This window comes from Heliconius melpomene, chromosome 11 (genome assembly GCF_056956725.1).
Source record: "Heliconius melpomene rosina isolate 202511_hmr_F chromosome 11, ASM5695672v1, whole genome shotgun sequence".
In the NCBI taxonomy this organism is placed as follows: domain Eukaryota; kingdom Metazoa; phylum Arthropoda; class Insecta; order Lepidoptera; family Nymphalidae; genus Heliconius; species Heliconius melpomene.
In genome coordinates, this window is record NC_140399.1 from 11,818,179 (window position 1) to 11,835,422 (window position 17,244).

At 39.5% G+C, this 17,244-nt stretch overlaps 1 protein-coding gene across 6 annotated transcripts in view; it reads right to left on the reverse strand.

Annotated features, from left to right (window-relative positions):
• Sec16 (endoplasmic reticulum export factor secretory 16) overlaps window positions 1-17,244 on the reverse strand; it is a 43,636-nt gene that overhangs the window by 10,026 nt on the left and 16,366 nt on the right. For 5 of the 6 annotated variants that reach the window (XM_085192511.1, XM_085192514.1, XM_085192510.1 and 2 more), the window contains 13 exons: window positions 16,857-16,956; window positions 16,016-16,166; window positions 14,871-15,004; window positions 14,302-14,386; window positions 13,643-13,714; window positions 13,040-13,138; window positions 12,577-12,746; window positions 11,869-11,974; window positions 6,748-7,019; window positions 6,238-6,389; window positions 5,555-5,684; window positions 5,057-5,128; window positions 4,548-4,829 (listed from right to left, as the gene is read on the reverse strand). In XM_085192511.1, coding sequence (XP_085048637.1) covers window positions 4,548-4,829; window positions 5,057-5,128; window positions 5,555-5,684; window positions 6,238-6,389; window positions 6,748-7,019; window positions 11,869-11,974; window positions 12,577-12,746; window positions 13,040-13,138; window positions 13,643-13,714; window positions 14,302-14,386; window positions 14,871-15,004; window positions 16,016-16,166; window positions 16,857-16,956 — 1,825 coding nt within the window. Of the gene's footprint in view, window positions 1-3,735; window positions 4,283-4,547; window positions 4,830-5,056; window positions 5,129-5,554; window positions 5,685-6,237; window positions 6,390-6,747; window positions 7,020-11,868; window positions 11,975-12,576; window positions 12,747-13,039; window positions 13,139-13,642; window positions 13,715-14,301; window positions 14,387-14,870; window positions 15,005-16,015; window positions 16,167-16,856; window positions 16,957-17,244 lie in introns of those variants that run through there. The other variant, XM_085192515.1, reaches the window with a different exon arrangement.

A 17,244-nucleotide genomic window follows, 5' to 3' on the forward strand; every position in this document is an offset into this window, starting at 1 on the left:
CTATTAAGAATGAATTTAGCTTTGTTGCAAGCTTTCGTGACGTGGGGTTTGAAGGAGAGTTTAGAGTCTAATGTGACACCTAGATATTTGACCTCTTTTTCCCAGGGAATGGTTTTATCTAATAGATAGATGGTAGAGATTTGCTCTGAACGAGCGCGAGGGAAGAGTATCGCTTTACTCTTCTCTGGATTAACCTCGATTCTCCATTGGCGGAACCACACACCAAGTACGTGGGCCGCTTTCTGAAGTCGATCGGCTATTATGCGTGTGTTAGGCGAAGAGGTGTATAGGGCGGTATCATCGGCGTACATAGCCAAGTGTACATCCCTGGTACGAGGTATGTCTCTTGTGTACAGCGCGTATAACATAGGAGAGAGGGTTGAACCCTGGGGGACGCCTGCGCGGAGGAGGCGGGGGGAGGAGAGAGTTCCTTCTACTTTATAGCGGAAGTATCTATTTGACAGAAAATCCTGCAGGATGCGCACGAGACAGTCTGGCAAGCCAGAGCGCCGCAGCTTGAAAATTAAGCCGTTATGCCAGACCTTGTCAAAGGCTTTCGCTACGTCGAGAAAAATGGCGGCAGTATGTCTGCGGTAGGAAATTTTTACTTTATATTGGGCTATGTGCTCTACCACGCGATGGACTTGGTGGATGGCGGAATGTTTCTTTCTGAAACCGAATTGCTCTTTAATGAGCAGAGATTTGGCCTCTACCACCTCGGAGAGTCTACTGAGAATGATTCTCTCATAAATTTTTCCTAAGCAGCTGAGAAGGCTGATAGGTCTATAGCTAGAGGGCATATTCCGCGGCTTGTTAGGTTTCGGTATACCTATGACAATGGCTTCCTTCCACTCGTCGGGGAAGGTGCACGACATGAGAAGGGAATTAAAAATAATGACCAATAGAGATAAGAACTGAGCCGGAAGGGACTTAAGTGTTCTATTAGACAATTTATCGGGCCCCGGGGCCTTCCTATCTTTGAGATTTTTGATGATGTCTTTGACCTCGTCTTCCGAGGTCGGGCGGAGCGATTCCCCTTGCGGGGGCGTCAGCGCCCATTCGGCGACCGCGGAATCCACGCGCGCAATGTGGCTCGGGTCGCAGGGCTGACTACTCGGAGTACATTGAGCCTCTAAACTGTCAGCGAGACATTCCGCTTTTTCGGTGTCATCGGCGGCAACTGATAAATCTGGCCTAATGAGAGGAGGCATAGGCGAGAGACAATCGACTCTAAAAACACGCGACAGCGCCCAGAATGCCTGGTGCGATGGAGCGAGCCCCTCGAGCTTTTTATCCCACGACTCCCCGCGCAGAAGTTCGAACTTGAATCGAACTCTCCTCTTTAATCTATTAAATTCCCTACGATTATCGTCAGTCTATATGCGTCGTGTCGTCTCATTGCTTTATTTCTGCGTCTAATCAATCGTCGGAGCTTTTCTGAGATTTCAAACCTACCCTCGTAGGGGTAGGTTTGGTACCTCTTTCGAGCAGCTCTGGATTGTGTTTTGAATATATTCGGTAAATTTATTCGCCGCGTCTATTGCTAACTCCGCGGAGTCGGCGATGCCAGGTATTAATTCCTTTAAAGGGGATTCATTCGAACGGAGGAGATTTCCAAATTTCCTCCAGTCGATTACTGTTTTAGTGGGTGGGCCTGAGGGGCGCACCTCGCCTAATTTGAGAATGACAGGACGGTGGTCCGAATCGAGGTCGGGAATTGTTTCTATTGAATGTTGACATAAGCCTACATTCGATAGAATCGCTATGTCGAGAACCTCACCTGTGCCGTGGGCACTAAGGCGGGTGGGTGAAGGCGGCCCAATAACGAAAGCATTATATTTACTAGTGAATTCAAGGAGTCTCCTACCATCGGTATGAGTCATCGACGAATTCCAATTTTTATGTTTACAATTGAGATCCCCGATCAGAAGGACCGAGTCACCCATACTAAGTAGCGATAAAATGTCGCTTTCTAATAGTTGCCTATTTCCCGAACGATAAACGGAGGCAATAATCAATGGCTGATGGCCTGTGAGGAAAACCTGGCACACCGTCGCCTCGGCGGCTTCAAGAGACGGAGGGTCGAGCGGTATACAGTGTAAATTCTTTTTGTAATAAATCATAGTGCCGCCGCCTTTGGTGGCCCTATCATTCCTTACAAACCTGTAGTTCGCAATGCTGGGACTGCGAACCCCGGGCTTAAGAAAAGACTCCTGTATACAAAAGATATCTAATTGGTGAGTGTGAGCGAAGGCACTCATTGACTCACGTTGACGTTTGACACCATTAGCGTTAAAAGTCGCTATAGACAGGGCTCTTGGCTTAATACGCGCGAGTTGCGAGTCAGCGGGTAATGGAATGAATCTATTGATGACCGCCATTGGAAAAGTTATTTAGATATGGAGCCCGCGATGGCTTCCAGGAGATCGATATGCTCGATTATCGCTTGGGCGCGGTCGTCTGGACTATTCGTATTCCTTAATTTATTCGCGAAAATTTTGATTTCGTTGAAGTCAAGAGATCTAACTAAATTTAGCACTAGTGCGAAATCGCTACCATTAGAGAGGGCGGCGCGTGAGGGCGCAGGGGTGGAGTTGGGAGCCCCGACCTTGACGGTCGGCGGCTTGACCGGCGCCGCAGCGCGGGCTACTACCGGAGGTGGCGCGGGTTTAAGCCACGCGTTCTCCTTAGGCTGGGGGGCGGGCACGTATTTAGGAGCCGGCTCCTCTATTTTGCGATTAGCCCCCCTGTTTTTGCCTCCGCAGAGCCGTCATTGAAAATTTGATTATCTTTGAATTTAAAAAGTTACAGATAAAATAAGTTTTAATAATCGGTTTAAAATATTCCATTCATAATCAGTGTGGTGCGTGTGTGTGTGTAGTTAGTCAGTCGTTCTGTCTCTAGTCTTGGACAGAGTCAAGCCACATATTACAAGTTTTGAGTTAAAATCAAGATTATATGTAATAAAGTGGAGTGGTTAAACAATAAATATAAGGTACTTTTTAACCGACTTCTGTAAGAAAAGGAGGTTATCAATTCAACTGTATTTTTTTGTTTGTGACTTCAAAATTATAAAATCTTTGAAAAATTATTTTTAGTTTTTTGTTCGTCGTTAGAAGTCGGTTTTTCTTTTAGTTAAAAAATATTTTTTGTATTGTCATGTCCTCTAAAAGATTCTCTTAATGCGTGTATAATTAACTGTATACCCATATCATAAAAACTACTAAATATATGTTGATACTATGTTGATAAAACAAGATTTAATTTATCTAATAATAAAATTAATAATATTAATATTGACTAACGTTTTGTAATGGACTCTACTTTCACAAAAAAAGGGACTTTAAAAAAAAAGGGATTTTCATACTTGGGTGAAAGTGATAAGAAGTGGCTCACTTTCAAATATTTTTTACAATATTTGCTTAATATTGTGATAATAAATATTTTAGTTTATCAAAATATTTTAGAATATGGTTAATATTGGAAAGATAGAAATGCAATAATTACTTGTATATTCAACTTATTTGTTGTTTCCAAATCCAGAGTTAATGATTTTTTTGTGATATATTTTACTTAACGTTAGTTGATGCTAAGTGTTAATTCTTGGATTTTACATAACAATCAAAGCACATTAACTTCACTATAATAATAATAAAAAAACTACAACACTATTAAAAAAATTAAAACAGTCAAAATGCCATGTCGTGGGGGAAGGTAACTTCAGAACATAATGGCGTTATATGAACGAAACGGGTTCATCTATGTCGAATGTCTTGACCCCGGACACGTAGTACACCTCGTACTCGTCCTTAGGCAGGGCATCAGGGCACCAAGCCGTGGGCTTGTCGATGGCGAACGTTGACGCGAATCTCCCCTCGCCTTCACCGCGCACTCCTGCCCCGCTCCGCTTGGCGAGTGCGGCCTCGAACCTCTGCACACTGCGCTCGATGGTCTCGCGGAGTCGCTGCTGCCGCGCCGCCGGGTCCTCCGGGGCCAAGGGTACACTTGTGCCGCGGACTTGTTTGGGGGTCGCGCGGGAGTCCATGGGAGTCACGCGGGGGACATCGTCGGGGGTGATGTCTGCGGGTTCATCGATGGGGTACGTGCCTCCGAAGACGAGAGGTTTGTAGGCGCGTTGCTTGGCGGCAACGCGCGCCCACGCCTCCACCGTGTTGCCTATGAGGTCGGAGCGGGGGCGACGGGCAGGGGGCCTGGCAGGAGGCCCGGGCGGGGGCGGCGCGCCGCGTCGCTGGCGGCAGACGGAGGCGGGGGGCGGCGCGGGCTGCCCCCACAACACGCGTTAGCTCACTTGCACAATTCAAACACATCACTACACTGACACACACACACTGGGGGGGCCAACGGCTCAATAAAATTATTTTTTAATATTAATTCCTTTTTTTACCACAATAGATAAAAAATATGTATATTATACTTTAAATTAAACTTTAATCATGTGAAAACGAAACTTTCTAATGAAAAATCAAAGGAAAATTTAAATTAAAAGCCAGATAATATATGTATAATATAATATGACAAACACTTACATCTTGGTATCCATAGAGTGTGTCCCCCTGCCAGTAGGGGTCAGCGTATGAGCGCGCGTGCTCCTCGTATCCATACTGTTCCAGCGGAGGCTCCCCGCTTGCCTCGGGGACCGTCTGCAACTGTTGTTGTTGTTGTTGAAATTGTTGTTGTTGTTCTTGATGTTGTTGATACTGTTGTTGTTGTGGCACTTGCTGTTGCTGGTGTTGGTAGTATTGGGAGTAGTCTGTGGTGTCCTCTGCTGGGTCAGGGCACTGTTGCACTTGCTGAGCATGCTGTAATGTCTGCAAAATATAGTTTCTTTTATTAATAACAATATTTGAAAATATATTCATTACAAAATTATAAATAGTAATGAAAAAATAATGATTAATGGTAATTATTTTGTAAGGATCACTTATGATATAGTAAAAACTAATCTAATAAGTAAAAATCTTACTTAAGGGAATATTTATCAGTTCGATACTTTTAGGGAAAAAAATAGTATAATATATTACTCATCAAAACTGACCTGCTCAGCCCAGGAACCCGCACTATACGAATCAGCTTGGTGATGAGGCGTATTCTGTTGCGACGCTTCCGCCTTAAATCAATAACATATACAAAATATATATTTTAATTTTACTTTGTATTAACAATTATTTAATATTATTTTCTTTTTATATACCAATGCATTAAGCTTTGGAGGTAATGAAATATTTAATATTTTTATTTCCTTGCTCTTTCACATAACACAATGCCAACAGAATTCGGCGGGAAGTGGGGAACCGAAGTATGTATGTAAACGCGACAAGTTGTGGGTTCGATTCCCATTCAAGGTAATGAAATATTTAATATTTCCATTTTATTCACTCTGGTGTCAAAGCGAAGCGTTGTGTTTAGAAATTCAACACTCAATGCCTCGAGTATTGGGCGGAAAATGGAGAAGGGAGTGTCTTAATACTAGTTCCCTCTGCCTATCCTTCTGAGTGCGGGATACAATGTGACAGAAAAGAAAATATCCACTTACAGACAGTTGCAATGCAACAGTATGCAGATCCTGCAACCACTGCTGGTGTCTTGGCGAATCCTCACCACCCTCGTTGCCTTCTACACCCTCGGCAACGTCTTCTTGGAGTGATGGATCGTAGTATTTTAGCCTGGATTCAAAATAAATATTTTTTAATATAAAATAAGGGAGTAATTAGTAACTGGAATTAGAATAATATTCATGTACATAGTAATTACGTAATATAATATTAAGGATTTAGTTATTAAACTACAATAATAAATATATTTCGAAGTAAAACTGTAGACTTTAGATAGGTTGACTACATTTTACAATAACAATACTTTTTTCACACAATAGCCACAAACAGATTTTTATGTTATATTTTTTCTTAGACATCCGTTTGTACCATGTTTCCCACTCTGCTTATCAGCCAAATTAGCGACACAAGCAAGCGGTACAACGCCGCCGCACGCATGTTTTAAAGTATGCAATCCATATTTCCAATAATAATATAATACTAGAAGTCAATTGTGACGCAAGTGTGTGATTGTAAACGCGACTGGTTGTGGATTCAATCCAAAATCGGGGAAATAAAATATTTTAGTTTCGCAACTCAATACTCAATGCCTTTAGAAGCCGGCGCCAAATGGGGAACAGAGTGTCTTAACACTAGGTTCCCTCCTAACGACAAACAGATTCACCTGTCAGCGAACTCAGCGATGGCGACGGCGAGCGAGGCGCGGTAGAGAGCGGGCGCACGAGAGAGTGCGCGCGCCGCCGCCTCCGCGTACGCCAACGCGCGCTCGCACTGCCCCGCGTCCGCCAGCCGCGTGCCCGCCACCAGCTTGTACACCTGGGGACGTACGACCGTACAGATATAGGCGGCATAGAGAGTAAGCTTGCTAATCATACATTTTTATACGACATATGATACATTTTTCTTCAGAAATAAAAATAAAATACAAAATAAACATATTTTGTTCATATAGTATAGAATATAATCATCTGTAATCATGCCCAATGGAACAGAATTCGTTAGACGAAATTCATTCCCCATTAGCGAAGATGATTATTTTAAAATTATTTTCATTCACGAAAATAGGACGGTGCGTGGGGGACAGTGTCCTAACATTAGGTCCCTGGCTGCCTACCCCGCTATATGTGAAATACAGTAAAGATAAAAAAATAAATTAAAAAAACACTCAACACACCGTCAACTCATGCAACACATAATCCTGACTCAACGATAGCGCATATTCATATATCTCTGTCGCGAATATTGCGTGGTTGGTGGCGAAGCGTTGCAGTGACGTCACGCGGGGGTCTGACAGCAGCAAGGAGAGGCGCGGGGGCGTGGCGGTCAGGGCGCCAGGCGCACGCTGGACGCGGTGCGGGCTGAGGGGGTGCACCGAGAAGGGCACGCCCGCCGACAGGTAACAGAACTGAGCCGAGTAGAGCAGGCCGCGGGTGTTTAGGGTGTCACCTATGCAATATGATTTATTTTAAATATAAAAATATTAATTTTTTCTACATATAGCATGTATTGTTAGGTAGATAAGTCAGATACATTTATTTTTATTGATTGTTCTTAGGGGGGTAGAGCTACTCGCGTCCGTAGGATTTACCACCTATTCCTAGGCCCACCCTACACGTGCCCCCCGGGTGGTGCAAAATGAGTAGCGACGCCGAGCAACGGGCGGCGGTCAACTAACCTGTCTTTGGTTCATCACAAACCTTGGGAGATTAAATCCTCTCAAAAAGAGTGACTGCGGTACCTTGGGAAAGTGCCGCTAGTATCTCCCACCTCTTTTCTATGAATTATGAACGAAAAAGATGTTGTTTTGTCATGCGATCCGGCTAGCCCCCGGCGCTTGCAGGTATCCGGGCCTGCAAGTGTGAAATTGGTTACCGAAGACTGCACAGGTGCGAGCGACCAGGCCTCTGCGTCAGTATATGCTACTGGAAGCAATACTAAAAAATATGTACAACAGGCATTCCATCCAAGTCTATTTACTCAAAGACCTAGATCTTCTTCACTAGGAAGCCCAGTATGTCACAAAGGAAATCCTCTATCAGAGGCAATTGCTACTGACAATAACGCTAAACCTTGCCATCCTGTATGGCAAAGGTCACCAACTCAGCGAAACTCTAAAAGAAAAAGACAAACTAACAGCCCATCAAACACAAAAAGACACATTACCAGCACTTCAAACAAATTTAGTGGACTCCCGATAGATCTAACTGATGAAGATTCTAAAGAACAAAATCAAATAGCTCCTTCTAAAAGGGTTCATAAACCACCACCAATCATCCTCTATGGTGTAGAAGATCTTTCTAATCTAACTGATCTCCTAAATAAAGCTGTACCCAGTGGAACTTACTCATACAAAATTATCAATAGGGATCAACTAAGAATCGTAACACTATCAACTGAAATCTATAAGGACCTAATGGACCACATTCGAAAAAATGGCCTTATAGGCCATACATTCACACAAAAAGAAAAGAAGTGTTATAGAATCGTAGTTAAGAACTTGCACCACACTACACCTAAAACAGCCATAATCGAAGAGATAGAAAAGACTGGCAACAGAGTTAGAGGAGAAATAGTATGTGCAATATCAAAAAAGAATAAAAAACCATTGAATATGTTTTTTGTAAATATTGAACCCAGCCCTAACAACCCAGATATAAAAAATATTGAATTCATTTATCATACCAGAGTCAAGATTGAAGATCCGAGGAAATCTAACGACATCCCTCAGTGCACCAGATGCCAACAATATGGACATACGAAAAACAATTGTATGCGTCCCTATCGGTGTGTCAAATGTGCAGAAGGACATAAAACTACGGATTGTCCTAAAAAAGATAGAAATACACCTGCTACCTGCACACTTTGCTTTGGCGATCATCCAGACAATTATAAGGGCTGCCAAGTCTACAAAGAAATCAGAGCAAGAAAAAATTACCGGCCTGTAAATAAAAAACAGCTAGTTACACAAAGAACTAATAAGTCACCCATTCCACCAGATGTGAAAGAGTTCCCTCCGCTCCATACTCGGATGCAAAACTATAGCGAAGTTCAAGATGATAACAGCATATCTAGCTTTAAAAAGAAAATGACATATTCTTCAGCTACCCGACACCATTTAAAGAAAACAGAGCATGTACAGCCTCAGTCAACAAGTTCACTAGAACAAATTATTATGAAACAATCTGAAAAGATAGATATATTAATACAACAAATGGGCACTTTATTAGGATTGCTCACTACACTAATAGCCCGCCAGCAAAAATGAAAACTCTGAGGATCGCTACATGGAACATCAACGGCCTTGCTCCTAATAGGCTAGAAGTAGATTTGTTCCTAATTCATAATAAAATTGACATCTTACTAATCTCCGAGACACATCTGACAGAGGAAAGAGTCGTTAAGATTAATGGATTTACAGTATATTATTCTAATCATCCTGATGGAACGTCGCACGGTGGTGCTGCAATAATTATCAGAGAATGTATTAAACAACATGTATTGCTCAACCTCCAATACCCGCATCTCCAAGCCATAGCAGTAGCAATAGATGACTGGCAGGGAGCGCTTACTGTTGCTGCTGTATATTGTCCACCTCGACATAGGATTGATGAACAAATGTATACAGACTTTTTCTGCAAACTTGGAAAAAGATTCATCACTGGAGGTGACTGGAACGCAAAGAACATCTATTGGGGCTCTAGACTTACTACAACACGAGGCCGAGAGTTGAAAAAAGCTATAGATAAACTTTCCCTCGTTGTCCTCTCTACTGGAGAGCCAACCTACTGGCCGACTGATCCCAATAAAACTCCTGATCTTATTGACTTCTTTGTCTGTAAGGGAATGTCAGAGCTCTACACTAGGATGGAATCTTGTCTGGATGGAACTTCTGACCATACACCGATGATCTGCAGTCTCAGTACTACCATTATCTGGAAGGAGGCGCCAGATACATTGTACAACAATAAGACTGATTGGGACGCCTTCCGAGAATATATTGATGTACATATCAATCTATCCATACGGCTTAAAACAGAGGAAGATATCGAAAGCGTCACGCTGTATGCCACGAACTTAATACAGAAGGCGGCATGGCTATCCACTCCATCACTTAGTCGCAAACAAAAATCGCAAGACATTTCTGTAAAGATCAAAGAAAAGATAGCCAAAAAAAGGAGACTTAGACGGAAATGGCAAACAAGCAGAAATCACAGGTATAAAAGGGAACTAAACAAAGAGCAAAAAGAATTAAAACAGATGCTGGTAGAAAACGAAAATCAAACTCTTCAGGATAAACTACAGACTCTATCTCCACACCAAGCGGATGATTACTCTCTCTGGAAGATGACGAAATCACTGAAAAGACCTAAAGATCACATTCCTCCACTAAGAAAACCAAATGGTGATTGGTCGAGACAGCCTTTCGAAAAGGCAGAGTTATTTGCTAATTTTCTAAAAAAGACTTTTACACCTCATGAACCTGATCTCATGGACACAGAAAGAGAAATTGATGACATCCTGACGACTGATAAACAACAAGTATCGCTACCTGTAAAGCGAATAACAGCTGTGGAAGTGAAAAGATCTATACTAGGATTAAAAACAAAGAAGGCGCCAGGATTTGACCTGATTACAGCAGAAGTTTTGAAACAACTCCCCAAAAAAGGCATAGTCCTCCTTACAATTATATTCAATTCTGTGCTAAGGTTACAATATTTCCCATCATTGTGGAAAATATCAACTATAAACATGGTTGCAAAACCAGGAAAGCCTACGACAGAAGTCACTTCATACAGACCTATAAGCCTCCTTCCTGTAATATCAAAATTATTGGAAAAACTTCTCCTGCAACGAATAAATCCGATACTGGAAGAGCATAAAATAATACCAAATCACCAGTTCGGATTCCGAGCGAGCCATGGTACGGTAGAACAGATTCATCGAATTGCTCACACTATCCGCCAAACCTTGGAGAAAAAGGAATACTGCTCTGCCGCATTCATCGACGTACAACAGGCTTTCGATCGTGTGTGGCATAAAGGATTATTATGCAAACTAAAAATATGCCTGCCCAACAATATGTATATGATCCTAAAATCCTACCTTCAGGGCCGTATGTTCCAAGTCAGGGTCGAGGAAAGCTTATCATCTATCTGCCGCATAGAAGCTGGAGTCCCGCAGGGATCAGTGCTGGGTCCGGTATTATATACAGTCTACACTGCTGACCTCCCTTATTCCGATGATACTTTAACTGCTACTTACGCTGATGATACGGCACTACTCTCAAGTCACAAAGATCCAAACATAGCGTCTGCAAAATTACAAGAGCACCTAGATAAAGTCGCAACTTGGTTCAAAAAGTGGAGAATAAAAGCAAGTGCTGCTAAGTCTATACATGTGACATTCACACTTAAAAGAGGAGACTGCCCACCAGTGAAACTAAATGACATGATTTTACCTCAACAAAAAACAGTCAAGTACCTGGGAATGTATCTGGACAGGAGGCTCACATGGAAAGACCATATCAAGGCAAAAAGAGAACAGGCAAATCACAAACTTGGGGATATGTACTGGCTAATAGGGAGACAGTCTTCACTCAAATTAGAAAATAAGATGTTAATTTATAAAACTATTATAAAACCTATTTGGACTTACGGCATTGAACTCTGGGGATCAGCAAGCCACTCCAATATAGAAATACTTCAACGCTTCCAAAATAAAGCCTTAAAAATAATTGCTAGTGCTCCATGGTTCATAAGAAATACAGAAGTCCACGAATATCTTGAAATACCTACTGTCAAGGAACAGATAAATATATCGTGTATCACATATAAAATGAGATTGGAACATCATAGAAATGAACTTGCAAGGTCACTGATCGATATAGATGAAAACATACACCGACTAAGGCGATCCAGACTTGCTTCAATTTAAAGAAGCATAACTGTGAAATGAGATGACGCATCACAGGATGGGTTCATCTCCAAAAGTCAATCCAGATATATATAAAATTTAATTATAGCTTATTGGCTGATCGTAAATGGATAGAAACTGAAAAAAAAAAAAAAAAAAAAAAAAAAAAAATTGATTGTTCTTAGCTTCACGGTAGATTTCTAGCGGAATGGTCAACGAATCTCTGCATACCTCTTTCGCCAAATTCAGTCATCAACCTCTCCATGCATGCCCTTCTAGTGGTTCATATACTTTTTACATGACCTTCCTCCAGTATTTTCGATTTTCAGCTTTCGAAGGTCAAACTAGGATTCTTCATAATTAATGAAAAAAAAAAACTAACCGAGTTGTGTAAGATTACGTCGATCCTGTTCAGGTTTTGCAGAGGGATTGGACAGCATGATGGCAGCGTGCGGCCGCCAGTCACCCCAGAGAGCGTCCGACACGCACTGAATTATAAACAAGGAATTAATTAATTTTTAAATGTTTTATAGGAGAAGTAAACAATTAAAAATGCAGTTATGCCGTAAGTTAACTTTAGCCCATCTTATGTAGAATGTGGGTTCACAAATTGCTAGTGTATATTAAAAAAAACAAGCTGTATCTCACGATCCCACATATAACAGAATAGTCATAAGAAATCTAGTACTAAGATATACTCTTTCCTACGAACCGACCAATTTTCGAGACTTTGCGCGCTAAGTGGCGCGGTACCACAGCGAGCGGGAAAACGAAAATTTCTCATCATGAGGATGGAATCTGCTACTATACGCACAGCGTGAAGTTGTCCTAATGTACCACGATGGCCACTGGCGAATATTTTAGAATTTATATGTCTAACCAGACTATGAAAATATAAATATTTGAAATATATATTTTGAAATTCCAAATGAAATTTCATTGCACAACTCGTGATCAAAAATTAAGTTAAGAAAAAAAAATCAAAGTGTTTTGTCACCAAATTCCCTCTAACCAATTATAATGTAACTAAAATTAGAAACAGAGAGAAAATATATAAACTGTCACAACTTCGAATGAGATGGATACTAACGGTGGCCGCGGGCGGCGCTCGCTGCGCCAGCACAGCGTACAGCGAGTGTAGCGGGTCGGTGGCGGGCAGTGCGGCCACGAAGCGCGCGCACACCGCGGCGCGCACACGCCGGTCGCCGCCCGCCGACAGCTGCAGCGCGTGGCCCCACAGCCCACATTGCATTGCCCATTCTGTGTCAAATTAAAACTATTATTTACATTACATTAATTATGATAAAAAAATCTTTTACATAATATTATAATGATAAGCCATCAGAGCTTTCGTGACTTTGCAAAATGGGATTTGATTGTTAGCGTGATGATTGTGGGTAAAATCCCCAGAATGACGAATATTCAGCAATGAAGTTGAAAAAAAAATTATATCATGTTATAATTATATGTACTTTTAAATTTCCAATTAATTACTAAATTATTTCAAATATTTATTCACAAACATATTGTATATGTAATAAAAGTTCTCTCACCCAAAGCTTCTTGTTTATTGCCAAATATGAGGTACTCTCTGAAACGATCGAGGGCCTCCTTCTCATCAACTGCTGGCTTTTTGACCTCCTCTTCTATTCCTGAAATCATTATAAGAAATACATTATTTTCTCATTTTTATATTGCAATCGTTTATTTGAGACTATAAGCAGACAGTAGGTGTCTTATCGGATCCATGCCGTTTCTTCAACAATGTTTGCATAGCAGACTCTCCATTTATTAGAAATATCTCGTATCTCTCTGCTTCTCTCTCTGCTTGTATTGTGTAATGTGTTACACCTTTTAAAATTACTTAGCTACAATTTTAAACAACATTTTTAAATTAAATTTTAATTATAAATATTAAATTAAGTAAGATATCAGATTGAATAAAAAATGAAATGTAAAGGATATATTACATTTCAATTGTATATTTACTATATACTCGGTAACTTTACTCAATAAAAGATATATATATCTTTTTATAAATTTTTATCAAGTTGTTTTATAAAACAACTTAATACAAAATATCACTATCAAAAGAACCAAATCACATTGTTCTCTCTGTATTGCCCATACAAAAAGAAAACGCCAAAACAACTTACGTGCAGTTTCTACGGGCATAGCCTCCTTTTCTTCGTCGTCTTTATTGGACCCCACCGACCCGCCTCGATATTCTACGAATACAAAATATTTACAATACATTGCGGTACGTTAATTGGCAAATCAGCCAACTCATCTGCGTGATTTTTACAAGAGACGCCAAAAACGTTACGTTATTTTCCATAGACTACTCATTAAAATATGATTCATATTAGTTAGTAGATAACTAGATAGCATATTTAAGACAATGATAATTTTTTAAATAAAAATTCGCGCCATTCGAGTTAGCCGCTTATGCCTTAATGTAAATAATGAATTTTTAAGATTTTAAAAATATCAAAACGTCAAGACATTTTTAAAATGTTAAAAACATTAATTGAAACATCTAACTGATGTTGTAAACATCGTTTATTGCTACATTAATTATAAATATTCCACATTTTGCAATAATTCTAACAATATTAATTAAGTATCTTTAATATTGTTTAGTTTATAAAAATATAGTTTTCTACACATGCGTTTACCGTTTTTTTCGACAGACAATCTAGAGGTTTACATGCAGAAACAGTTATTTTTTTATAAACGAACTTCATTTTTATGTCGCGCCTATTGGTAATGTTTAGGAGATTATATATATTCTAAATAAAATAAAAGTAATTACCACTACTCTTAAGAGATGGGGGCTTGTATTCAAACTCCTTGGTGTTTTTCATTAGTAGCTCGGCAATATCTGAACCAACTACCACCTGTAAATTATTATTATTTTTATTAAAAAAAGTGTTGCTTCGTTATTAAACATAAAATAATATTATTTATTTTATATTATTATTTTATGTATAAAATCAGTAATATTTTATTGTGTTTTGTTGGCATTGAAACATCAAATAACTAGAACTATATACAACTAACATTTAATTTAAGAAAACAAATAAATACCAACAATAAAAAAAGATTATTTTTGAAATTTCAATAATTTACATGAGTTCAAAAGAAAAAAGAATAGTCAAAGTAGATGGCAAAGTGAAAGTTGTATGTACTTAACTTATTACTTAATTACGAGTAACTATTATTATTTATTTCAGTATAGTGCAGTGTCGAATTTCTGGTCAGCTTTTACCAGAACTGTCTTCTTCACCAGTGGTAGTTTTTAGTAGAACTGCTGCTAATATTTGTACATAATTTAGTGGTACAAAAACTTAATCGAATAAAACTTGTCGTAACGTTACTTACCCCATTTTGTCTTAACAGCAAAGCGAGCAGCTCCCACAGGAGCGCCCACCCGCATACGTCGGCGCCGCCCTCTGCCCCCGCGGCGCGCACGCGCGTCTCGCAGTACTCTACTACACTCTTCTTGTGTGTCACACCTGTAAATTTACATATTTTTTAGAATTAATAATATCTGAATTTATATTTTTTTTATTAATAGTACGACCTTTTTGTTCTATGACTTTTAAAATATATTTTCTAAATAATATTATTATACTAGCCGCCCCCTCACGGCTTCGCCCGCGTGACCTACATAATTATTCATTTAATAAACAGAATTGACTGCCAGTCAAATGTGTTGATGTCAATGAATAATTTAATTTACTGTTCAGAAACACCCTTAATGTTAAATTATTGATTTGGGTAAGGATTTATAATATTACTTGTAAAATAACTGTAATGATTGCATATTACAAAACATACCCAATTCGAATCGAATAATCCAATATCCAAATCGAATCCAAAATAATTAATCGAATAAATGAATGGAATGAAAAAAATCTAAAAGATTTTATTGAGAACCTCCCCCTTGTTTTGAAAGTTGGTTAAAAATACAGATTTATCACAAATAAATACAGATTTATTATAAGTATAGATATGGATAAGTGTACAGACAGACCAACAGACAGACAGATATATTAAGCAATTAAATTAAAAATTAAATTTATATTAAGCAATCATATCTACCCTGTCATTCCACTGACACATCAAAACTCACAGTAGTTTAATAAAAAAAAGTTAACGCTGTATCCCGCACTTTCAGCCGGAGTTTCGAAGCATTGCGTGTTGAGTGGCGAAACTAAATGCCGTGTTTCGCTTTGTTATTAGAATGAGGAATGAAAATATAAAATACTTTTACATTAAAATTAAAGCAGTTTCACGATGAATTCAGCATACAGCAGGGTAGATAGAGGGAACCTCGTATTAAGACACTCATTTTTTTACACACTCTGGTGTGTAAAAAAGACGTGAACGCGAAGAAAAGTGAAAAAAATAAATTTAAATAAGTATTTCATTTTATTGAATGAGAATCGAGCCCACACTGTACTGTAAAAAAAAATATAACCAAATCTACAACAATTAGTGTAAATAGAAACAAAGTCCCTCACCCTTGACCAGCGGCCCCGGGTAGGCTTGGAGCGCGGCGAGGTCGGCGGGCGGCGCCAGCGCCTGCAGCTGCAGCAGGCGCAGCGGCGCCGCGCGCCCGTCCGCCGGGTACGCAGCCGGCACCACGACAAGAGCGCGCGCGCACAGCACGCCCTGCGCAGCAAAATTATTAATCATTTAAGGCAAGGTTGATGAAGAAATTCTGGTGTTAAGATACTACATTCTTCTTTTTCTTGTCCGAATTCGAAACATTGAGACTATCATAGAGTGCTGGTTTACCTATGAACCGTCTTGTAAGACATTGTTCGACGTACAATAAAATAGTATTTAATTTTATATATGACACTGTGTGTGTTGTATAAAGATCTCAATGTAGAGCATATGAAAGTGACACTCATTCATGTATACGTTTGAGGCCAGTCGTTCGATTCCCACTTGAGTAAATGAAATATTTAATATTTTAATTTTTTCGCTCTGGAATGGAGACAAACAACGACGTTCTGCCACACAACAAGAATTACCTCTACAATTTGGCGGAAAGTAGGGAGTGGAGTGTCTTAACACCAGGCTCCCTCTGCTTTCCCTGCTACAGTGTAAAGAGGGTAGTCGTAGCGCAGTGGCACAAAGTGTGCTGCAAAATCGACTGGTTGTGGGTTCGTTCCCCACTTGAGAAAAGGAAATATTAATTTAAATGTATATTTTGATTTCTTCGCTCTGGTGTCGGGGCAAAGCACGGCGCGGCGGAGTACAACGTGTATTAAAAAAATCAGCTTCACGCTGTATTCCGCACACAACAAGGTAACTTTCAAAGTCGAGAACTTTTTAAAATAAAACTAAAATTACCTTAACATGCGCTGTGGAGTACTTAAAAGGTGTCATACGCTCAGAGCGCACCGTCGACTCCTCTAAATGCAGGTTCAAAGACATGTCCGTGGTCAGTTCCCTGTAAACGCAACGTTAGTATGATAGTATAGTATACTACTATAGTTATAAAATCATAACAAATTCTACAGACATATAGAAATTAGTTTTTTTACATAGACATTTAGCAATCTATAAGAACAAGAAGTAATCATTAAAGTACAGAATAATTTAATAAAATACTGAAATAATAAGTTACCAATCACAGATTAAAAATAAAAGAGAGTAATTTAAAAAAAATCTATACATATATAAATAAAACAATATTAAAGTACAAAATATAGTCAATGAAAATATTAATAAAAAACAT